The following is a 25,710-nucleotide window of genomic DNA, read 5'->3' as shown; positions in this document are numbered from 1 at the left end:
TGTAAAAAAAAAATAAAATAAATATTTTGCATTTAAGATAGAAATCTTTTTTGTCTGTCAATATGCTCTATCCAGAACCCCTCAAGTGGAAAAGTTTTAGTTTCACTTGGTTTAAATTCATAAAAAGTCTTCTTTAAAGAACCTTTTCCTTTAATTGAAAAAATTAGATTAACTGATTTATAAAATAATAGAAACAAAAGAGTATTTTTTATTTTTATTTTTTTTTATTTTAAGGTAAATCCTTAAACTTATTTATTGAATGGGATGGATACTGTATACACAGTTAGAAGTAAAAGTTCCTTAAGTTCAAACAAAAAATTTAAACTTTAGACTCAAATAACACATGGTGACTAAATTTGCCAAAATTGCTCATTTAAAAGGTTCTCCTAAATTTCTGTCAATGAAAACTTATTTAAACATCTGTCTTTTAATTTTCCTTTTTTTATATAGTATAAATGTACATGTACTGTTTGCAATGAAATATTTTTAAATGAATATTTAGACTTTTCTTTTTTTTTAGACCACTGATACCTTTTGCTCTAATATCAGAACCATTAAAAAAAATGCTTCCAGTGTCTAAAGCTGTTTTCCCACTGAAATTAGCGGGTTAACACGGGTTTTGCAAACCTGGGTTAAATCTCTAGTTGGCCCCTTTCCCATTTGGCAAAAAAGTACCCTGTGGTATCAGCATTATTCACAGTATAGTTTGAGCAGATGGTGAATTGTGTGATCATGAGTTATTTTGGGTTCAGCCTTTAGAAAAATATCAGTGGCGAAGTTTGATGGATAGCAGTTTTATCCACATTTGAGGGAGTATGTTTAGGTGGTATGCAGATCTGATTAGAAGCCATTTGTACACCTTTATTTTAATTTGTGTGGCACTTCTACCTTGGTTGTGATTAGGCTGCACAATTTTAAGCATTTTTAGGAGGTAGACAGTAGATCTTCTGCTGCAAAGCAGAACTGGCCGAATATGACACAAGCATGTGAAAGGTCACAACACCTGGAATTTCTTGACCAACTGTTTTTCCACTCCAAACATCCCTGTGCAATAATACTGCTCACACTTATAATGCGTTGATGCCATATTCACCGTATATGATGCAGCTTTAGTTAAGACGCCTGGGAAAGCCTAGAACTTGCTGCAAAGGATCTCTATTCTTTCTGACCTTTGAAAGCCTTGGATCCCCAGAAAAAGCTGGGGAGATGGATGCCTGGCTTTACCCCTGCAACTCGAGCTCAGATGAGCCAAAATGATGGAAGTTGTTGGAATGGAAATGCCTAGATCTGAACTCAAAGCAAGAAGTGGCAGAAGAGATATGCTTAAAGGAAAGCTGTATTGATCACTAACAAATTTCTTAATGCTTGGATGTAGATATAAAAAAGGATCAGAATAAGTCAAAGTTTAGGTTGAAGCAAAAAAAAAAAAAGCAAAGACTTCACATATTTTCAGGAAGTACTTTGTTACTTGCACTTGAGAAACTGGCTGTTTCTAAAAAATGTGTACTTGTGCGTTCTCATGTGCTCGTGGAACGTCCTCGGCCCTAGTACTGTTCCAAGTCATAAGAACACAATACAGAGAACTGACACAGTCCCTGGATGTTGTTCTTTCCCCTTCCTATTTACTAGGGGTGTAAATAATAATTGTTTTGTATCGATGCATAGATCCAATAGCCGACAATCCGATGCATCCACATGTACACAAGAGTATCGATTCATGTTTTGTTCTGTTTTTTCCCTCCAGTCTATATTTATCCTTTTCTCCTGGATGTAATTCTGACTGGCATGCTGTGGTGGCACTAAACCTATTTTGTCCTCCTACCTCGCTTCCTTTAGCCACTACCCTCTTTCCGCTTGAACGCAAGACAGACATGGCGGAGATGGCAGAGATTTACCAATTCATCGAGTTGTATCGTGGTGTATTCTTGAGTACCGAAAATTACTGAATCAGTGGTAAGGTAATTGATACTGGATTAAATCGCCATGATGGGTGTAATTTACACCCCTGCTATTTATCCAGCATGCATCAGAGCAAACTTGTCCGTTCTCAAGAGTGACAGCTGTCCCATCATGCACTGCAGCAGCAGCAACTTCCAGTGAAACGCTAACAGAGCTCAGAGTATTAAGTTCCCTTTTCTGTTGCAGTTGTTTTATAAAAGCACATTTTAAAATCATTTGAGGTGAGAACATTATATAGGTCCTAATAAAAATATTAGCATATTGTGATTTTGATGTGTAATGATAAAACTTGAATATTTTGCTAATATTATTTGCTAATATTGCTAATATTTTGAGAAGGACCTGTATGGCGTACCACTGGCTCTGATGCTTTTTTTTGTTGTTAATTTATTTGGGAAAATGTTCATTTGATTTGTGTTTCACTGACTGTGTTAATCATTATTCCCCCAATAAATGAAAGAAATTAATTATTATCTAGAGACTATTAATAACAGGAGGTGGATTGCAGTTTCAGACTAGTTTTGACCCAGACTTGCTCTGCGTGCTTGGTTTCCCTCGACTCCATACTTTCCTGTGTTCTTGTAAAGAAAACACGATTCACGTTCTTGTGAATTGAGAAACGGCCTCCGTTTTGTCCTTGTTTCACATTGAGTCAGTAAATGTAACTTCCTCCTGCATTAAATGCCATATCCATGCCCCTTAGTTTAGCAGAACATGAACATCTGAACTTTTAAAACAATCTGATGATACTTGGAAAATTAAACCACCACCTGTGGTTCTTTTGTTCATATGACGAAAACAGCTGCAGGAGTTTAAAGAATTTCTTGTCAGCAGTGACATACAGTAGCAGTTTTTCTACTCTGAAATCTGCAATGGGATAAGTATGACTAGTGCTGCTTTTTATCCATTTAATCCTCAGTCTGGGTTGGAAAGTTGTAGCTGTTGTCTTAGCTAAGAGCGACCTCAGCTGATGGACATCTGCTGAAAGGTTATAATGTGCTGTTTTATCTCAGAAAATACAGCAATGGTCACAAATATTGTTTTGATTTGTGAATTCACGTTCTCCATTTTGAAATGCCCTTTAATACAAGTTTTGTCTGACTCCCTGAGGTCCCCCTTCTTACTCTGGTCACTTCCTGCTAAGATCCATTTCTAAGAAGTGTAATCTGATAGCAGTCTGCGTGTGTCCTGGCCCTCCTGTTTGTATGAAGGTATGTGCTTCTAGTTTTACAGGATTACAGAGGACAGTTTTGGAAGCAATTGGGCTGAAAGTTAAAAATTAGCCCCTATTTTTGAGGACGTAAAGCTCTTTTATATTGTAAATAGCTTTGGTTGAAAATGTATCTAGGGAATGAACAATCATGTAGTAAGATGATATCTGGAGGTTTACATGACGGAGACGTTTTTTTATGCTCAACGTTTCCACACAACATTACTGAAGTCCCATGACAGTATAATCCAGATTAGATGTGACAGTGATGTTAGGTCTTTATGTGAGGAGGTTACAATATTGAGTGCTAGTGTGTCTGTAATGTAAACAAGAGAGCTCTGGTGGTTCTTTGTGGCCATACTTGCACCAGCTTTTTTTTATGCGATCATATACAGAACTCTGTGGTTTTCTTACTTCCTGGTCTTGTTGGTGTTTTGTCGTCGTCACGTTGCTGAGGGAGAATCCAGGTGGAGACATGCGCACACATATATACTCTCTGTGTAGCTCTGGCTCTCATTTACACACACACACACCCACACACACACACAGACACACAAAGAGGCAGTCTGGCAGATTCAGGGTTAAAGGCTTCCATTTTGTTAGGTAACACCCTAATGGTCTGATCTGTCAGTGGCGTTAAAATGGCAGGGGCTTAACCCTTGGCGTTCAGGACACAACCAGTAGGGGCACACACGCACACACTCTGAGACTTCTGGGCTGGCCGAGCCTAGAGCAGAACATGCAAGTGAGGAGTGTGCGTGAGACGGGGAGGGAGGGGTAAGATGGAGAGTGAGCTTGTCAGTAAGAAGGAAGACAAGGAAGAGTTTTTTTTTTTTTTTTTTTTTTTTTTTTTCACTAGGGTACAGTTAGATTATGGCTCAGCTATCCACATGCCTCTGCGTTCTTCTCCCTCCCCCAACCATGGCACCTCCTCAGCTTAGTCCCTGCCCCCATTCCTACCCTGGTGCTCAAACCAGCACAAGTAGTGTAATCTTAATTTAATTAATATCATATCTATAAGGAACCAAACCTGTATTCTGATCACCTTTTAAAAATAGTTGATACTATTTGATAAATAAAGCCACTTCAAATAAATATCATTAGTGAAGGTTTGTTGTTTGCTTCCACCATTTTATTCGTTTTGTCATCCTGTAAAGGAGTTGGTCAGTATGAGGGATTCAATCAATGCTCTGTCTCTTATAGGGTTATAATAGTTCATACCTTTGGGGTCTATATTGAACAGTATAGTTGTCTCCTTTATATTGACCCTTAAGGATGTAGCTGGGCAGCCTTTGCCTTAAAATGGCTGTTAATGTGTTCATGGGCTATGTCCATTCCCAAGGGGGTGGGAGGGCATTACAGTCCCTGAGATGAGCGGCGTGCGGCCTACCTGAGGGGTTGAGCCTTTCCCATTGATCCATTCTCTGTCGGCTGCTGGACAAAAAAGGAGAGCAACTGAGGGTAAAATATGGGGAGTCAGTTAAGGTCTGTTGAATCTTAGATGAGCTGTGTTATGTTTAATTTTATTTAGATTATAGGTTGTTCTCAGAGAAATATTCATGTCTTATGCCTATTTGAAAATTGGTGTAATTTAAGCCTTGTAGAGTCAGTTTCTCCTCAGGTTTAGGTTTTCTGATTTGCTCTTATTTATATATATATATATATATATATAAATAATTAGCCACTTTTTAATAGGATTGATCGATTATTGAAATAAATTGCAAACTAATTTAGTCACATATTAATCATTAACTGGAGTATAAAGACTGTACAGACAGAGCCACCCACTTAGAGCAGTAATTATGCCAAAATTGGAAAAAAATATTAATAAAACATATATATATATATTAGGGGTGGAACGGTTCACAAAATCCACGATTCGGTTCGATTCACGGTTTCTGGTCACGGTTTTCGGTTCGGTTCGATACATGTTGATTGTTACACCGAAATCCCATAAAAAATTTATGGAATTAATGAAAAAATCCCCCAAAAAATAATGGATTGTAATTTTTTTAAATGATCCGCGGAAACCCTGGATCATTTCCGTATGTTTTGCTGCTTTGAATTTAATCATCTCGCGCATGCTCTCTACCATCTCCAAGGGACTCAGAGGGGAGCGGACGGGAGCCACAGTGGGGGCTGTAGGCTTTGCTTTGAGCAGCCGGTCTGGAGGGCAGCGGGGGTTGCTGACGGAGTAGGAGGGGTTTCGGGGTTAGCATGACATGTTGGTCGTGTTGCTGTTAGCATAAACAAAATGTGTTGCACAGTGCTTGCACACTGTTGCACTTTTATCCACAACTTTCTTTCCGCCGTCATCGTAGGTCACTCTAAATGCAAAGCGGTCCCGTACAGCAGACCTATAAAGTGCTGCTGGCGCGTCTTCCAACTCCTGTTCTTTCCCACTCGCCATTCCGACACAATTCTCCAGAACAACTGATTTTTTTCCCCTGCTACACCCGGCTAAGCTGCTTCGCTTCTTCTTCTTGTTTACTACTGGTGGTTGGCTTTGGTCGCAGTACCGCCACCTTCTGCTCTGGAGTGTAAACGCTTCGCCTATAAGAAAAAGGAGCAGCGCATGAACCGAACGAAACACACGCGAATCGAACCGAGACAGTCGAACTGAATGGTTCTGACGCTCTTCATAAATCGTCCCATCCCTAATATATATATTCACACATAGCAGTTTGCACTTAAGATGAAAAAAAAAATGTGTTTTCTTCTGTCAATGTGCTCTTATCTAGAATTTTTTTAAAGCTACTTCTTACTTCGGCCAATTTTCAGCTGTTAATCTGTGAGCATAAGGCAATGTTCTTTACTGCCATTGTTATAATCAGCTGTGTGAAGCCGCTTCGAATATTATCATCCCACTAAATGGTCAGTATTAGTGGTTATGAGTCACATAGAATGGCTTCAGATTGTTCCTCCTACCTACCAGTAGGCTCAGCAGTTTATCACAAATGAATCTTAATCCTAACCCTAAGGTAATAGCTTTTTTTACCTGCTGAATCAAGGAATCTATTTATGTGTAATCTGTGCAAATTTTAGTAGTAGTTCTATTGTTAAAAAAAAAAAAAGTGTTGATTGAACAACCCTCCCAAATAAATCTCATATCCTGTCAACTGAGTTGTTTGGAAATGCCACTTTAAATCCGTGTGACTGAAACATGTTAGATTTCATTTAAAGTAAAGCTTTAAAATGCAGGTGTAGATTTTTTTTTAGAGGTAGGCTGTAAATAAAGTATATAAAAAGTATAAAGTAGGTCAATAGAAAGTGAAACTTTTTGTTTTTTGATGTTGCCAAAGTGGCTATTATCAACAATAAGCTGCATATCAGCCATAAGAAACTTACGCCGCCAATAACGGCCATTTAATGGTTGATCACAGCTGAAGGATCGCATCAGAAGTGGGTGCTGTTTGTACACATTGAGATAAAAGGTCAGGTCACACTTTATCATTTACAGATCCGTGTGGGCCGGGTTTTAAATGGGAATAATTGTGGGTATTGGGTCAGGTCTCGATTCTGAACTCTACGGGTGAGAGTGGATACATACAGCTTTGAAAAATCAGACCCGTGTAGGACTGTGCGCCCAGCCCTAACAACCATATTGTGCTCCTTCAGAAAAGGATGTTAATAGATTTAAATATCATTGTCTTTTTTGGAATCTCTTATTAAATCAAATAACTATTTACGTATATATGAAAAATGCTGCACAGCAGCATGATTTTTTTGTAAGCAGAAAACCGGAACCAACCAGAATTTCCCCATTGTGGGACAGTAAAGTGATTTTCTATTCTATTCTATTCATTTCTTGTCAGTACACATTTGTGTTCCTTTAACTGAATGTTGACATCTAGAGACTTTTCCATTTTGAAGAACATTTGAAAGGAGTCGTACTATCTTTTGCTTATTTAACCGTTTAAAGAAACGTGAAAAAGATTAATATAAACTACAAATACTTTAATTCGATCAATAGGAATAGTCAGGGTTGCACAAATGGTAGTACTAACAGCAAATTACAAACAAAAGACGCTAAAATATTTAGCTAATAGTAAAGTTGACTGTTTTCACTCATACTTGAAGATGATGCTGTTCATATGTTACTCTTCAAATCAAGTTTTAGCGATATTTAAGATTTTATTATTTGCAATGTTGGTAGTATCTGTTTAGAGTTAGGAACCCAAGCACCCAGGTAATGAGTCATACTTTTGACCTATAACAGTTTCATGGTTTAGACAGGATTAATGGTTGAATATTGAAACAGAAAGTATCTTCCTGAGAAATTCTTTTGGTTTCTTTTCTCCTATGAACTTTTTGCTTGTTTTGTTAAATGTTTTTTATGTAAAGAAACCTTGAGATTAAATGTAAAAGCATTGCATTGCAGCCAACTACAAGCATTATACATAAAGCAGATTGAAGTATTGTTAAAGCAGTAGAATAGTCTTAAAATGTAAATCCTGCTGTCAGCATGTTTGCTGACTGTTAAATGTGACCCTTAACCTGTGTTTTCAACCTCATGTAAAGACTGATTAATAGCTGTTAGCATTCTGCTGGCACATGTGCTGTAGTGTCACAAAAACATCTGTGCCGATATAGTTTGTTTTTATCTTGTTTTTCTTTAGGTTTTTACGCAACTGTGCAAACTCGTTTACCCCAAAACATTACATCCCTCAAATACCTGTATGTCATGTAGTTTGCAACCTATATCATCCTTGTTTTTTTTTTTTTTACCTGGTCCTCCTTGTGCATTCAGAACGTTGGTTACAACTGGGTGTAATTAGTCTCCTGTAAAACGATCATGCCGATAAGGGAAACTTGCAAAACATAAGAGCTGCTGAGTACATCATTCAGTCCTTGCATCCAATCTACGTTTTAAAAATGTTGCTTTTTGCTTGATGGCCGATGCAGGCAGTTAATTCCCTCTGGTTTTGAATAATAATAATACTGATCTGGAATAATAATTAGGCTTGTAAGAAAACCGCTATCGAGATTGATATTAAATGATTAGCAATTCAGCTTTATCGCGGTCAATGAAAACACCAATCCCCATTATCTTTTAGATGATCCTTTATTTTGAAATTTTGAAGGCATGAGACTAGATCAAAGGTGACCTCGTATATACCAATTTTTTTCATATATAGGATTAAAAAAAAACTTTATGATTTAAATACCCAGTGTTTAAAAGAACTGCCTGAATAAATGGTCTAATCAATTCGCCTTTTCTGTGGGTTGATATCGATGTAAATGTGTTGGAGATGTAGTTCATAGATTAATTGAATAGAATGGAAATGGCATTGTGATAGTTTCTGATATTGACAGAGATTGACATAATGATGCAACATAATATATTGTCATATAGGACTTCATAATATATGAATCCCAGATTGTTAATTCTTCTTTGCCTTTTCTAAGATTTGCTTTAAATCCTACCTGCTTTATCCATGCTTGCTCAGATTCTGACGTTTGAAAAAGGAGGCAGGGAAGCAGAATAAAGTTTTAGCCTCACTGCATGCAGTTAGCCTAGCCTTGTAGCTAAACCAGGTCCTGTAAAAAACAGAGTGTACCGTCTCGGTCTGTCTTTGGACTGCTGATTAATTTTGATGTTCGGCTGATCAGGTCCTAATGGTTTCACCTTCAGCTTCTCTGGGTAAGTTTGCTTTAAGGGACTTCCTAAAATTTTTCTGTCGCCATTTCTCTCTCTGCGACATCAGTTGTACTGTGACTGTGCCGTCAGTTGCTGTACGCAGAAGAGCTGCGCACTGGGAACTCCAGTCCTTTTGCATTGCGGAGAAGCCACTGCGTATGTACAACTTAATGGTCAGAGATTTTTGCAGCCCTGGGCGGAAATATATCACCAATCCAACGAATGAAACGGCTTTAATCGTCAATAAATATTTAACTCGCACATCTAAAAACTATATATTAATATATTTCTAAATATTTTGATTTTACTATTTAATTTTTATCTTTTTTTTTATGTCTTAATCAAGGTCCTTGGGTGGTTGGGGCAGCACCCTCTATTGGCCAGCCACCATTTATAGGTGATTTATACCCCTAATAATGAGACGGTATCCCTGGGAAATCTGCCAGATCTTAGTTTGATGATAGTTAGTTTCTGTTTGTTTTAATGAGACATAGGAGGAGGAGCTTAAAACGACCAAGGATGTATTCTTTATTTTTCTTTTAAGTTTTCTTGTTGAACAGGAGATACTCCAAATATTTAAGAGGAACTTTTTTCCACCAGGATAGAGTATGATTAGTGGGGATTTTTTATTGGTTAAACTTTGACCATTTGGTGTTGAGTGAAGCTTCTTTATATAAACGATATTTGAATATATAATATATTTTTCACCCTTCCTTTTTGTGAGCAGGGTTTTTTTATGTGAGGAGAAGAGGCACAATCCGATGTGAGTGAAAGAGCTGTAACTGTTTTGCTTTACATTTCTTATTGTCTAGAGCAGGGGTAACCAATTAAAAATTTGAATAAAGAAAATTATCAATAAAGGTCTGGAGACATTTTTAAGTGTTTTTCGAAGTAGAGAGCAACAATTGTTCAGTTTGGTATATAGACAACTTCCTGATTCACATATTTTATGGCTTAATGAGAGCAGAGGGCTTTAGGCTGCCCTGCAAGGCTTTCAAACATGGGTTTCAATTGCGACAAAGCCATTCTCAAGCACATATCATGGTGCTCATTCGTTAGCCTGGATCGATATTTGTTTTTGATTATGGTCATGTTGGGTAATCCTGCTTCACAGCAGTAGGTTGAGCCAAACATACTCTAAATGTGTAGGGTCATCTTTAAGCAAAACCATTTCACTTTTCTGTCACCAGTTTACCGCAGTTCTTCCAGCAGTCCACACTTTCTCTGCTCTTTTTCTCCTCATATTCTCCTTCTTTCGCACGGCATGGCTTGCCACAGGTTTGCCTGCTGGTGGCTCGCAGCAGTGACCCAGACTGACAGCTCATTGGCTAATTTGTATCACGTGCAGCCTGGTCCCGGAAGCTCTGCAGGGCATTACCATATTAACAGGAGAAGCAGTGCAAGTGAAGTTAGACACTGTCGTCGAAGAACATGCAGTTATTTATAAATGTTTTAAAATTAGGTTGGGTCCAGATTACCAGCAGGTGGGTCCGGAACGCGGTCCGCTAATTCTTGACCTCTGGTCTAGAGTACAGAAATTCTCCCTTTTAAGACTCTTGCTTTTTCTAGAGAGGAAGCAGCATTTCTAAATCCAGCATGTTTTCTTGCAGACAGGGGTTCAATGCTTAAAGTATAACTTTGTTTTGCTCCATTCAAGCTCCCTGTTATAGTAATTTCTCTCTTTATAACGCTGACCCACAGCCACAACATTTTAGTGATCATTAAAAGTCCATAGCTGTATATTGGGTATTTATTCTCCAGGTGCACAGCTTTTATATTGTTAAAACACTTATTGTATTTTATTGTTTATCTTTTAACTCTTCACTATTATGTTATGCTGATACATTTTCTTAAGGTCCATATTTCTGTGAACATTTTGTTCCTAAAATAATTTTTCTGCTGTAAACACCAGAATTTCCCTATTGTGGGAAAATAAAGGGATTTTCTATTCTATTATATTCTTTCTTACTTCAATATAATCTCCACACATATGAGGATCTGTGGATCCAGGACCCAGCAGTATTTCTACTGCATCAGAAACCAGCAAATTATTATTAATAATCAACCTGTATGATGTAGATGTCATTCAATTTAATGTCCCAAATGAGCCACTGTTGGTGCTTTTCTGTAAAATATATCATAGAAGTAAACAAGTAATGAAATCTGACTCACACAACAGCCCCTCAGGCATAATCATCAAACTGAGCAATGTGTGCATCACAGAAAATATTCGCTGTCAGCTTATCAAATACTTCGAGGTATTTCAAGTACTGGCTTCACATTCTGTCCATTTCTTCCAGGATGAAGATAGCCATGCATCTTGACATGAAAGTAATGGCTGCAATTTTTCTACTCTTATTGGGGTTTTTGTGCCTCGCTTCTGCATCTGCCACAGTTTCCAGCAGTTTTACATACTTACTGAACTCTTTCTTGGGTGTAGTTTGGTTTCAGAAGTGCCGTGTGCAACACACTCCCACACACAAGCTGTCATCTCTGGTAGATAGATGCTCTTTGTGTTCTGCCATGGTATAGCAGGGCACATCTGTCCTTGCTGTGTTACAGAGCATGGTCCTTCCTGAATACTAGAATCATTTATGGCTGCAGGTCTGAATTAGGCTGGCTTTGATTTGATTGTATTTGTGAATGATTCACCATAAAAACACAGCCAATTAATGGTAAATAGATGCTGTTCATAGGCCACCTGCAGCAAGGATGCTGCGTTTGATGGGATTAAAAAAAAAACATTTTATCCTGGTTTAGCTTGACAGATTAGCTTTTTGGAAATCCTTCCACACCTTCCTAAATTCCACCTCTGCCTACAAAAGTGACCCTCTGTCGTGTGGTTGGAGGTATGTGTTTACCTGCGTGTGAGCGCCCCTTATTGCACGCGCCGGTGACAGAGTGGGGGCCGATGGTCTCGTTGGCAGGGCGGAGTTTAGGGTGACCAGATGTCCCGGTTTTTGTGGGGCTTTGCTGCATTTTCACTTCTGTCCCAGTGACCCACAAACTGAAATGATGCCTTTCTTTTGATTGGGTAAATAAAAATAAAAAAAAGTAAAAAAAATAAATAAATCAAAGACAGTTTTCTTTAAGGGAAAGAAAGCAGAGCTGTAGTGAGAAGTTTTGTTTCCGTTACAAAGGGGAGTGGCGGCCTAGTGGTTAGGGCATAGAGCTTGGATTGCCACACTGGGTCTCTGATCAAGACCCCTAACACCACACTGCTCCCTGGACACCCCACGATGGGAGCCCACGGCTCCCCAAGGGGATGGGTTAAATGCAGAGATACATTTCTCTATTAATATTAAATGGGTACAAAAGTATTCTGTTAATTATAAAAATACACATTTTCACAATAACGGCAGTTTCTTTGAAAAATGGTACTAAGAAAGTTCGTTTTCGGTTGGGTTTGGCACGGTTTGGTTCAGTTTTGCGTGCCATTTACACTCAACAGTTATCTCGGTTACAAAAGGGTAGTGTAAATGGGGCTAATGACTGGTAGTGCTGCAGCTGAACCAGCAACTGGAAGGTTGCTAGGTGAACTCCTGCATCAGAGACCACTGTGGTCCAAATATTCATTAGTTATTCTATCATCATTCTATATGAGAAAATGATCTCTACAGACGAATCAACTAAAGTTAATGAAGAAAAATTCTGACCAACTCTCTCTGGCAATTTAACCATTTAGAACTGTAGCTGTTGGAAACACACACATCCAATACATTCATTTCATGCCTAATTGCTTTTATGAGAAAAAAGTAAAATAAATCTATACCTGGGAGTGTTGGGAATTCTGACAGTGCTGCTGTGGGGAAAAATCTGGGCAATGTAACAATATGTATCAATATCAACAGAAAAAAAATGTCTAGAATAATTTAGCATTTCTCTGAAGTCCAGAAGCACACTGCCAAATGGAAGAGAAAGTTGCAGCTAGCATGTAGATCCATGCAGGCAAGTAGAATTAAGCCCTTTCCCCTGCATCAGTAACAGTAAAGTCATGCAACAATAGACTCTGGACATGCAAGCTTTCAAGCTCATGAAACCCTGGTTGGAAAAAAAAACGGTTATGATTATTGGCAAATATGTTCCTGCATTTAAACACTGCTCCTTTGACCTGTTTTTATTTCCATCTTGGTGAATAAAACTGATTCTGATACTGCTCTATAGTGAAGGTACATTGACCCAAGTTTTACCTCATTTGGCTTTTATGATGGACTCTTTTCTTATGAACCATTTTATTACATTGATGCTGTTTTTTTTTAAATGATAAATGTCAGATCTACATAGATAAAAAAAGGCTTCTGAAATGATCTGTAAGTTTTATTGAAAAGTCATTATCCTTTAAAAGGTGTGCTGCTTAATGCAATAATGTCTGATTATTAGGAAGTGTTTGTGCAATCCGCTGCTGTTGTAATACATGGTACCTTGTTCTAACCAACTTTGTGTTTGCTTGTCCGTGTTTTATGTATACATAAACACAGTGCTGCAACTGTTTGTTCCGTCTGTCTCTCCAGGGTGAGAGCAGCCATGTCAGAAGAGGCGGTGCGTCAAACGCGCAGCCAGAAGCGGGCTCTGGAGAGGGACCATGCAGCCCTTGGTGGTTCCCTGGGGGACGTTGATGGCAAGCGGGTAAAACTGGAGCGAGGTGATGCAGCTGGGGCCCCGCTGGCCCATGTGGGACCTGTAGCTGAAGGCATGAAGCTGAAGAGTGAACAGGCTGCTAAGGTAGCAGCAAGCATCCTTAAGACCGGGGAGGTGAAGGCTACCATCAAGTTGGAGGTGCAGACTGGAGACGAACCTGTGGACATGAGCACATCCAAAAGGTGAGATGAGGAAATTCTGCTGGTTTTGGTTTCAGCAGAAGTAATTGCACAAACTGGCCTTTCCTTTGATATCTTAAGAGTCGTCAAGCTCAGTTGAACAAATTTATGAAATTTTTTTTTTTATCTAAATAAGTAATTTTTTTGTCTTAGAATAAGTGCATTTTTTTTGATTGAGGAGAAAAGTGAAACACTTTGCAAATGGAACAAGACAATTTACATTTAAAATGAGAAAAAAACTATTTGCATTGTCTTATATCAAGCTCATATTATCTAATTATCTTCTTTTAAGAGTAAAATACTCATTCCATTAGAAAAATCATCCTATTTACCTACTGAAATGAAGGTAAATACTTATTTTAAGAAGGTCTTACTTATTTCTAGATCTTTTTTGCAGTGTATAACTGGTATATAAAATAAATCAAAAAGAAACCCTTGATAGTAGAAACTAGGGTTGTCACGATACTAAACTTTTCAACTCAATACCAATACTAACGAAAATATTAAATACTCGATACCATTTTCGATACCAAAGGATAAAAACAAAGACTCCAAAATTCAAAAGAAATATTTTCATTAATAAATAAAATACGATAAATAAATACAATAAACGATAAGAACAATGTTTTGAGGTTGTTTGCTGTGCACAGTATTAAACAAGCCTGATAAAAACTTACAAAACTAAAATTAAGTGTTCCTTCCTTGGCTATGCTTTGCACACATAACAATGGCACCTCTTACAAAAAAATGTCTGAAACTGAAAAGAGCACAGAATTATTCAATCACACAGTGTTCTGAAAGTGCATTGTCCTCTATTCTGCACTTTAGATGAATGACTGCTTAGGTGCCACTGGTGGTAGCACTGTATCGATACTTTTAAAAACGACTATTGTATCCGGATACAACGTTTCAGTATTGATACTTTTTTGAGTAACGATACTTTTGACAACCCTAGTAGAAACCAGGCCATGTCAGGCACCAGGTCTTCATAATCAACACCAGCAGAATGCTTTTTGCATGATGAACAGTTGTAGTCTTTTCCTGTTCTCTGGGCCTTGATCTGCTTTGTCCATCAATTATGTCCCCTAATCTTAACCAGCATTTGCAAGAAACATTAGGAACCTTATTGCATCACATGTTTGTGCCTGGCTCTGTGCTTCCAAGGCCATGTTGGTCTTAAAGTAGGCAGAACTGCCATTGAATCACCATCTTGAATGATGGGGCAAATGAGGTAAAGTGTATTTTTACATAGCTTGATGGAGAGTTCAGATCCAGTGTATTCTACTATAGGCAATGGATTGTCTGGAGGCGAACACAGCAGGGTGTTTTGCATAGAGCAGTGGAGTTTCAAGTTTCAGTGAAATTGCAGTAGAGCGAGTGGTCTGACAGGAGACGCACAGGAAGCCGCTGTGCGGTTGCCAGCAGCCTGCCCCCATTCTGAAAAACTTTTGAGGCTCCTAAAGGCCCAGGCTCCATTTTCTCCCACAGCAGCACCTGAACTCTGCCTTGTACTTCTCACAAAATGAAGGCTATGTGTCACAAACTGGTTCCAACTGGTTGTTACCATGGTTTCCACGTTGGAAGGAGCAGTTGGGAGGAAGGGAGGGGCCAGGAGTGGTGGGTGTGTCACATGACCACACAGAGAAATGCCTGATGTCATGTGATGTGTATTTGGTAGAGCGATAAACTCACAGTGATATGATAATGGTTGAAGTGGAACAGAGGCACCGTTACCACCTCACTACAGACAAGTGTCACCTTTGACCCCAGCTTTTACCCTCTCTCTTTATGTGCTTCCTTTCTGCAAAAGGGATTTTATTGATTGTTTATTTGCTGGCCTTTATCTCTGGATTTTAAGACAGTTTCAACCATGTCAAGCAATAATACATGATCTAAACTGAAGCTTTACGATTATATAGTTGATGCTATATTCACTATACAGCACTGACCATATTTGATCCCATCTGTGATTGATCAGGCGTCTTTTAATAGCCCGGCTGTTTCATTAACTTAAAGAATAACATTTAGATGAAATTGGCGCTAGACTGGATTTCATTGAACTCTGTATGGAGGATCCGTCTACATCTCAAAATGTCTGAATCAGCAAATCCTTAGCATGGGGGTCAGCGTAAAGCTATGGTCATGGAAGCTGAGGCATGCAGAGACACTGGACCTTACATAACCAAGCTGGCATGTGTTGTTGTGACGCTTGTGTAAGCTGTTCTCAATAGACGGCAGCAGCCTTCATCAGCCAGTCTGTGTCATGTTCATAATGAGGCCATTTCAGTCAACCTGCAGAGCAGCCATTAAGGGTCTGCCGTACATTAGGAAGTGCTCCAATCCCCAGTAATGCTGCCTACTGTAGTTCTTCGTCTACAGTTTTCTTTTACGCAGAATATAAATACAAGGAGGCAGAAATGGCCAAGGGTGAAATGTTTCTTTGAAAAGCAGGATTTTATGTAGAGCCATAAAAGTAAAGACACAAGTAAAGTATTTTATACAAAAAGTAAAGTATTTTATTATAAGGGTTGTATATAGCAACTAGAGTGACGGCAGATTGATGGGAGCAGTTGACTCTGGGCTGAGAAAAGAGAAGAAATAAAATGAAGAAGTGAGTGAGTCGGAGTATAAAAGATGAACAAGTAAGGTGGGGGAGGGGTGTGTGAAGTGGTGACTGAGTGAGAGTGAGTGTACACAATAGGTTGGCTCCTGGCCGTGTATTCCCCTCCCCCTTCACTGTCACCATCTCCAGCGTCTCGGGCAGACCTCGACTCTGCTTCGCTTGTGACTCTTGTGTCGGCGGCTGGGAGGGTTGGGTGGGGGGTGAGCTTAGGCCCAGGCTGCGCTGATCCGGCTAGGCCACAGGCCTCACCACAGAGGTAGAGCAGGGTGAGGCCCTGTTTGGGTGATAAACTGTGTCTTCCCTTTAAGCCCTAGAGCCTCTGGCTTGTTGGTGAATGAACTTCAATAAAAGCTGACTGAGCACAATTTCACTTACATACAAACATTTTAACACCATAACTTGCCTAAAGATGTTCTCCCTAATTTGAACTGGAAGGCTACCCAGACTGAATTGGGCTATTTGCTACCACTGGTTTCATACCATTTTTGATCTGCAAGTTACACATGCTGTGAGTCACCTTTGAAGCCATTCTTTCACATCAGCTCTAACTCTCAAGTGATGTTTATCAGGAGCACATTTTCTGTTTTAATTTTTTTTTACCCCGGGCAGATGAGATTACCTTATGCTGGATATATTCAGTTGTTGCAATCTTCCTTCACTGCCATTACCCCATTATTGATCCCTTGGTTCAAGTTGTTGCACACATTTGCTCTGCAATAATTATTACATACTGCCATCTACTGGATGAGAGAGACATATTTTGTTCAAATGAAAAGTCACTTTGAACATCCTCCGATTTATCAGCACCAGCATTACTCCAACAAAGTTATTTTTTCATAAAATGATTCAGTCTTGCTAAATATTCCATATATCAGCTTGGGAGACGACACTTAAACAGCTTGAAACAATGAATACATAAGGTCTAAAAGTAAAAAATGCAAAATGACCGTCAATGTTAGAATCTTTGAAAAAAACACTCAGAGCTTAGTTTATGGCAATGCTGTTAAATGTATAGGTTCTGCATCAGGCATGTATACCGGCTCCCTCCCACTGTCCAAACACCTAATCAGGAAGTTACGATTGTACTGTGTTTGCGTCTGACCACATGTCCCAACAACCTCAGCTGCTTCCTTCTAAAGCAGAAGGGGAGCAGCGTCAATCTGATGGCGCCCCCCTGTTGCCTGTGAAGTATGGCTGCAGCCTCCCCAGAGAGGAAACTAATTCTAAGAGTTTGTATCTAAATATCTAGAGGGCTCTGGCTGCAGACCTGAACTTTTTCAGGACCCTTCGTTGTAGACCTGCACAACGAGGTCTCCTGGACTGTCAGGACCGGATGTTTATTGCAGACGTTTTATTCAAAGCCTTCAGAAATAGCGTGTATTTAGATATTCAGCAATTCCCTGTGAGAACACAGAGCTAAGTTAATTTGAAATCACACACCCTCCATTGTCAAATCTCAACTGATGGCTCTTTTATTTCTAAATGTATCCACATTCAGTTTCCTATCAGTCTTTCAGGGTTGACTGTAAATATGCGGCTGTCGGTTGTATCAATGTGAGGAGAAAGACACACTTTGATGAAAAGCTGATGAGGGCTGATACCTAAAGGGCTAGTTATACTAACCGCAGAAGTATGCCGCAGTGAGCTTGATGCAGACATTTTAAATTTATGCTCAATTTTGAGCGTGGTCTGCACTATATGACCCCCACTTGCCCCCACTTCCGCCGAGGCGGTGAGGAAGTGGGGGCAAGTTTGTGTGACAATGGAGGGACATGAGGGCGAAAAAGAGTGTGGATCCCGGTGGAAAAAGGGTCCCAGCGTTCTCGCGCACCTCGGTCTACTAGCTGGTCCAACTTCACAAGTTGTTTTCCGCAGTTGCGATCATAAAAACAAAACAACCCAGCCTCCTGTCTATGGTACTGTCTGCGGTCACCTACAATTTGGGAGAGGTGCAGCAGAGTGTATGTGGAGGGGACGTCTCTGCATTCACCGCAACACCTACGCAGACGACCTAGTGTTTAAATACTCCTGTCTTAAACAGTGATGCACTTACATTGAGGAAAATAAGTATTTGAACATCGTGCTGTTTTGCAAGTTCTCCCGCTTAGAAATCATGGAGGGGTCATCGTAGGTGCATGTCCACTGTGAGAGATGTAGTCTAAAAAAAATCCAGAAAACCAATGTATGATTTTTCTAACAATTATTTGTATGATACAGCTACAAATAAGTATTTGAACACCTGAGAAAATCAATGTTTATATTTGGCACAGTAGCCTTTGTTTGCACTTATAGAGGTCAAACGTTTCCTGCAGTTTTTCAACAGGTTTGCACACACTGCAGGAGGGATTTTGGCCCACTCCTCCACACAGATCTTCTCTAGATCAGTCAGGTTTCTGGGCTGTCACTGAGAAACACAAAGTTTGAGCTCCCTCCAAAGATTCTCTATTGAGTTTAGGTCTGGAGACTTGCTTGGCCACGCCAGAACCTTGATCTGCGTCTTCTGAGCCACTCCTTGGTTATCCTGGCTGTGTGCTTCAGGTCATTGTCATGTTGAGAGACCCAGACACAGCCTCGACCGATCTTTAATGCTCTAAGGGAAGGAGGTTGTTCCCCAAAATCTGGCAATAAATGGTCCCGGTCATCCTTTACTTAATACAGTGCAGTCGCCCTGTCCCATGTGCAGAAAAACCCCCCAAAGCATGATGCTACCACCCCGATGCCTCACAGTAGGGATGGTGTTCTTGGGATGGTAGCCATCATTCTTCTTCCTCCGAACATGGTTAGTGGAATTATGACCAAAAAGTTCTATTTGTTCTCATCTGACCACATGACTATCTCCCATGACTCCTCTGGATCATCCAAATGGTCGTTGGCAAACTTAAGACGGGCCTTGACATGTGCTGGTTTACCAGGGGATCCTTCCGTGCTATGTATGATTTCAAACTATGACGTCTTGGTTTATTACCAACAGTAACATCGGAAACGATGGTCCCAGCTCTTTTCATTGACCAGCTCCTCCCGTGTAGCTCTGGCCTGATTTCTCACCTTTCTTAGGATCATTGAGACCCACCAGGTAAAATCTTGCATGGAGCCCCAGTCCAAAGGAGATTGACAATCATGTTTAGTTTCTTCCATTTTCTAACAATTGTTCCAACAGTGGACCTTTTTTCACCAAGCTGCTTGGCAATTCTCCCGTAGCCCTTTCCAGCCTTGTAGACGTGTACAATTTGGTCTCTAGTGTCTTTGGACAGCTCTTTGGTCTTGGTCGTGTTAGTAGTTGGATTCTTACTGATTGTATAGGATGGACAGGTGTCTTAATGCAGCTAACCTCAAACTGGTGCATCTGATTTAGATAATAAATGGAGGGGAGGCGGACATTTTGAAGGCAGAATAAAAGGTCTTTGAGGATCAGAATTAGAACTGATGGGTGTTAAAATACTTATTTGCAGCTGGATCATACAAATAAATAGTTTTTAAAAATCATATATTTTGATTTCTGGATTTTTTTTTTCTTTGTTTCTCACAGTGTACATGCACCTACAATAACAATTTCAGACTCCTCCATGATTTCTAAGTGGGGTTCTCTTTGAGGGTGCAGGGTGTTTAAATATTTATTTTTCTCACTGTATATTTCACCTTTTGCAACATCTATGGACTAGCTAGGAGGTCAGCCGGACAGTTGATAAGAGGATTCAGCGCTTATGGCTCTGAAATGTATTTTCCTTAGAATATAGACCTATATTTGTTACATATATAACTTCTGTATTTTCTCATGGTAAGGTCGACATTGGCGTGGAATTACCCTGTAATAAAATTGAATTATTGTATGTTGAATATTTTGTCTGTTGATTTGTACTTGATCGATTAATTATGGGATAGCGAAAGGTTCCTTCAAGAAGACTTAACAAAATGAAACCAGGTGAAACTAAATTTTTTCTCCTTGAGGAGTTCTGAATGGAGCATATTGACAGATGAAAAAGTTTTTTTTTATCTTAAATGCGAAATGTTTTTTTTTTTTTTTTTTATAACAATCTTGGAATAATTACTGCTCTAACTGGTCCACTCTGTCAGCTAAAGGCATATTTTACAGCCTCTATACTCCAGTTAACAATTAAGCAGTTACTGAGTTAGTTGACGATTATTTCAATAATTGATTAATCACTATTTATTGTTTCAGCCCCATTGAATATGTACTGTTTATTCCCTCAGTGAGATTAAAAAAGAACGACAGCCACCTTCGCCAGATGACGTGATTGTGTTATCAGATAATGAGCCATCTAGTCCAGTCATGAACGGCCACTGCTTCACAAAGACTGACACCGACAAACTTATGGTAGGAAAACCAAACTTTACCGTTTGCTGAATAGAGGATTGCATGCTCCTTTTTATCACTGTGAATGGAAACATAATTTATCAGTCCGTTTTCACTAAACTGTCCTATTTTCTTTCATGTATGCAGAAAAGCTCACCTGAGGAGAGGGAGCGCATCATAAAACAGCTGAAGGAGGAACTGAGGCTTCAAGAAGCCAAACTGGTCCTCCTCAAGAAACTACGACAGAGCCAGATCCAGAAAGAAAGCACGGTGCAGAAGGTAAAGCAGAGCAATGGCTGCATCATTCTGAACGTTTTCACAGAACCTTGTCCTTCTCACAGTATGCTATATATTTAGCTTATTTACTGGCTTTAAAAGGAATGAAAACAGGAGATGTCATGTTTTTGGGTTGTTGTTGTTTTTTTTGGGGGTTATAGAACTGCACTGTTTGTTTAAATTTAGTTGCTTAGATGCAGCATCTGTTTACCTGTATAGAAAACCTGAAAAAGGCTTTAGTTTTTTCCCATTCTTAGATGTAGTCCTTTGATTGTAACATCATACGGATAAATGATGTGTTTCTACTACCGCCTGTATAGAAGAAACATGAAGGCAGCATGTAGAGCAGGTTAAAGGACAATAAAGATTGTAAAAATGGAAACTAAACAGATAGTAATTAAGCTTTTACAAAAGCCTCTGTGAAATAGTTGGAAAGCTTAATAGTCTTATGTTTGCTTAGTCTGATTTAAACAAATTCCTAAGAAAAAAACATCTAAACCATTTTTACAAGCTGAGCACTATAGTAGTAAAGGTTGAAATCAGTTTAGTTCAGTGGTGAAATGTATTGGTCTTTTTACAGTCTGACTTTTCCAATGCTAACTCATATATTTACCCGATCAGACAATATCTATAAAGGGGAGTTGTGCTTCAGTCTGGACATTTAAAATAATCTGTTTTTTAAAATAATAACCGCATATTTGATTTGCAGGTTTGATTTTAGTTTTCTTCCAGACCACTCGTGGGTCATAAATTGGCCGCGGCTCGGCTAAATCAACAAAATAATCTGGCCCATTGTTTTTTTGTTTTTTTTTGTTTGTTTGTTTAGTTTTTATGTAGCTGACCTAAAACCTTTCCTGTCAGGTTTTATAACTGGCTGCAAAAATGACTGGGATCACAGAGCTGCAACGGCATTAATAAAAACATTAGAAACATACATGATATGCTGTCTGTGCATACATTATATCATTGCATAAAACTGCTACCTTGTTGAAGGCAGGTTACTGTGTTTATTCTGAAGACCTGAAAACACTGGCAGCGTACGACTTTTTAATCTCCGATCCGATTTTCTTCCATGTCCCACTGATTGTATATAGAGAAGCTCTGACAGGAAGGTGATCAGATCTGTGTGGATTATTTTCTCTTATATCTCTGTGCTATACACAAATCAAAACAATTTCCAACATTTGACTTGGACAGATTATGAAAAGTTATAAAAAAATAAATAAATAAACCAAAGACGTATTCTATAAAGCAAAGTCCCTTTTAATGAGTCTGTGCAGCATCTCTAACCAGAACAAGTGGAGAATTTTTATATATTAAAAACATAAAGAGAGCTAAAGAAAAGAAAAACCCAGCGTGGGGGACGGGGTTTAGCAGTGGGGCGGTTTCTTTGCTGACTGAGGCTGAGAGGTGATTCTCAGAGAGTGATCTGGGAAGTTTATCTACATTTTTTTCTTCTTCTTTTTTTCATAAAGAGGTGTGAGATATGCGGCGCTTACCTGCTCTGTCTGCCCCTCCTTATGTTTTTTTTTTGCAAGGCACAAAGTGGAGCACTACTTTATCTATTTTCTGTCCTCCAGAACTCCCATCATGGGTGACATTTTCTACTTTTTAATGTTCCATTCTTTGTTTTTGCACCAGTCTGTCACGCTTACTATATAAATGATGTTTGACTCCAAGCTGACACTTTTCCCCGTGCGATTAGCAGATTTTATTTTGGATCCCCCCCTGCCCAAAGCAGCTGCGTTTTACTTTGTAAACACGTCTCTCTCTTCCTGTTAGATCAATGAGATTGCCGCTAAATTGCTGGGTAGTCCAACTAAAATAGACCTTGGTCTAATCTCAGTCCGAGCTATGCAGCCCGATTTCGTAAAATTGTGTCGGGTGTGATCATCTCCATTGACTTTTAATGAGTGCTAAACGCCACAACCTCGTCCAACACGATTTTCTGTCGGGTTGGATGCAAAATTTGATTCGATGAGTTCTGGCCTTTAGGCTTATCTTGCTTTCTGTGTTCAGGCGAGCGGCTCTGTGGCCACTCCTCCTCCTCTGGTGAGAGGCAGCATGACCTCCAGTAAAGGACCCCTTCAGGTACCAGTTCACAGATCAACATTCATACTGGAGTTTCTGTTTATGCTCCTTTCTGTGTGGGTGGCACTAAGTCTTAAGTTGTTTATTGATAATAAATGTTTTCATTATTGTGTCTTCAGGTGACAAGTCGTAGCTCAGGCACAGTGATCCCCCCTCCGTTAGTGCGAGGTGGACAGCATGTCCCGTCCAAACACAGCTCTCAGATCGTCATGCCACCGCTTGTCAGAGGAGCTCAGGTTATTATTATTATTATTATTATTATTATTATTATTATTATTATTATTATTTGTGTTCCTAAAGGTCATCCTCTCTAACAGCTGTACCTGTGTATCTGTATACCTCTCAGCCTATTGCAGTGACCCCCCAGCAGATAGCCAGCCTGCGGCAGCATCAGCAGCACAGCGGTTCAGGCCCTCCCCCACTTTTACTGGCTCCTAGGGCTTCTGTCCCCAACGTCCAGATCCAGGGCCAGAGGATCATCCAGCAGGGACTCATTCGAGTGGCTAATGTGGCCAACAGTGTCATGGTCAGCATCCCTCCGGTTACCTGTAGCGATTTTTCTTGTGTGTAACTGAGATTTTGACTCTGTGTCTGTGTTTAAAGGGCTCCACTGGCCTTAAAGGCTCTTCAGTATCGCCCAGCTCCAGCGTCAATGATTCTCCAGCTAGCAGGCAGGCGGCTGCTAAACTAGCACTTAGGAAGCAGTTAGAGAAGACGCTGCTAGAGATTCCTCCACCCAAACCTCCCGCTCCGGAGTTCAACTTCCTACCATCTGCAGCAAATAATGAGTTTATCTACCTGTTGGGGTTGGAGGAAGTGGTCCAAAAGCTGCTGGAGATGCATGGCAGAGGTGGGTAACTGTTTCTCTGCTCACAATAATTAGAAAAGCAGAATGCCAAACCGACCATTGTCTTTGGAATATTCAGGTAATCTTGGTCCTGCTGCTGCCATGGCCGCCTCCCTTCCCAAAGAGCCATACACCTGTGCCCAATGCAAGACGGATTTCACCTCTCGCTGGAGGAAGGAGAAGGCTGGCACCGTCCTGTGTGACCAGTGCATGTCGTCCAATCAGAAGAAGGCCCTAAAGGCTGAGCACACCAATCGTCTGAAGGCGGCCTTTGTGAAGGCACTCCAGCAAGAGCAGGAAATAGAGCAGCGTATCCTCCAGCAGTCCGCCTCTTCATCTTCCTCCGGCTCCAAAAGCACCTCATCCTCCTCTCCCTCGCTGTCTAAGGGCGAGGTGCTGGTTTCCCCTCAGTACAAGCAGATCAGGACTGACCTGCAGCACAGATCCATGTCTGGACACCACTCCATGAAGCAGGTCTGTGTTCTATGGACTTATGTGAAACCAGTACCGTCCAATTGCTCAACCTTTTAAAGCATTTTACTCTTTTATTCTACAGAGTCATTTGCAGCACAGCATCCAGTCTGCAGTGAGCTCTCGTGGCGTGGCCCACTCCTTTACCTCCTCCCAGCTGCAGAACGCAGTGACAGCCGCACTGGGTGGCAGAGCAGGGAAACATGCTGCATCTCTCTCCCTGCAGCAGGGAGCAAAGGTCAGCGCTGGCAGCAGCAGTAACCAGGGCAGCATGGGGGCCTGGAGGAAGCAGAGCAGTGGGAATACAGGTACACAAACATGAGAAGAAGTTATGCAGATAAGATTGTTTTCTGACTTTAGCCTTCTGTTTATCATGATGGACACAATGTCCTGTAAGTCCTGTCATGTAAATGTAGGCGGGTAGGTACTCAGAGGAGTTTATATCTTTTTCATGTCTATATATGAAAGACATACTCACCTGGTAGGGGCGATACTTTAGTCATGAAGGAGGTTCACCCAGCATGAGGCCTCGGCCATTGCACCTCGGCTGTGTTGACCTTTGTGAATTCCCTAAATGTAGGAATCCGACTGCATTATTTGTGGTAGTGGGGCCCTGCATACACGCTCTCCCCTGGTTTTTTAGCAGAGGAGTGTTAGCCTGCTGGTTAGAGCAGTGTGTTTGTGCTCTAGAAGTTGGATCCCGGGTTCGATCCCGACAGCCTCCATTCTGGGTTCCTGAGCAAAACCCTTAATCCCACATTGCTCCTTGGGCGCTGCACAATGGCAGCCCACTGCTCCCAAAGGGGATGGGTTAAATGGAAAGAGTATATTTCTCCAGTGTGAGATCAATAGAGTTAAATTATTATTATTGTTAAATATTTATTTTATATACATTTTAAAGGATGCACAAACTAGATGGCTGTGAAATGAAAGGGAAATTATTTCCTGTTTTTACCAACCAGTTATAGATTAAAATCTGAATGCGTGGGTGTGCAGGTGGCACAGTGGTTAGCGTGCACGACTTATGTACGCAGGCCTTAGTCCTCGACGCGGCTGACCCGGTTTCGAATTCGACCTTTGGTCCTTTCACCCTCATGCTGTTTGTTCCATTTCTTTGGAAAAAGATGCTTATTTTCCAGCTGTATCTGGAAATCTTTTAGGATTTTGAAACTAGCTTTTCACGTCTAGAGGCTTGTTTTTTCCCCTTTGTGCTCAAACACAGCTGTGTTTGATAAAATCTATTTAAACATACATTTAATTTCTCACCAAAGATTCCTAAATGCAGGTTTGTTCTTTCAGCTCAATTACACGTCATCTCCAGTATTCCACTATTATGCAGATTGGTTAAAAGTTTTCTATCTGAGCCAACCCAGCTGTTTGCATCGAATTAGGGATGCACGATATAATCGGCCCACTATCGGTATCGGCCTTAAAACTGAACATCGGACATCGGCCACCCCTCC

At 40.2% G+C, this 25,710-nt stretch overlaps 1 protein-coding gene across 1 annotated transcript in view; it reads left to right on the top strand.

Moving 5' to 3' along the window:
• The window catches only part of gatad2a (GATA zinc finger domain containing 2A), a 37,812-nt gene that overhangs the window by 8,069 nt on the left and 4,033 nt on the right, over positions 1-25,710 (top strand). Inside the window, exons 2-10 of the mRNA XM_015399425.1 lie at positions 13,322-13,630; positions 20,460-20,583; positions 20,710-20,841; positions 22,858-22,929; positions 23,049-23,165; positions 23,276-23,455; positions 23,533-23,779; positions 23,856-24,250; positions 24,333-24,555. Of these exons, the coding sequence (XP_015254911.1) occupies positions 13,335-13,630; positions 20,460-20,583; positions 20,710-20,841; positions 22,858-22,929; positions 23,049-23,165; positions 23,276-23,455; positions 23,533-23,779; positions 23,856-24,250; positions 24,333-24,555 (1,786 nt within the window). The 5' untranslated portion in view covers positions 13,322-13,334. The remainder of the gene's footprint in view (positions 1-13,321; positions 13,631-20,459; positions 20,584-20,709; positions 20,842-22,857; positions 22,930-23,048; positions 23,166-23,275; positions 23,456-23,532; positions 23,780-23,855; positions 24,251-24,332; positions 24,556-25,710) is intronic.

This window comes from Cyprinodon variegatus, unplaced genomic scaffold (genome assembly GCF_000732505.1).
Source record: "Cyprinodon variegatus isolate N-32 unplaced genomic scaffold, C_variegatus-1.0 Scaffold1011, whole genome shotgun sequence".
Classification (NCBI taxonomy): Eukaryota; Metazoa; Chordata; class Actinopteri; order Cyprinodontiformes; family Cyprinodontidae; genus Cyprinodon; species Cyprinodon variegatus.
Note: the sequence above shows the minus strand (reverse complement) of the source record. Positions and strands in the feature narration are given on the sequence as shown.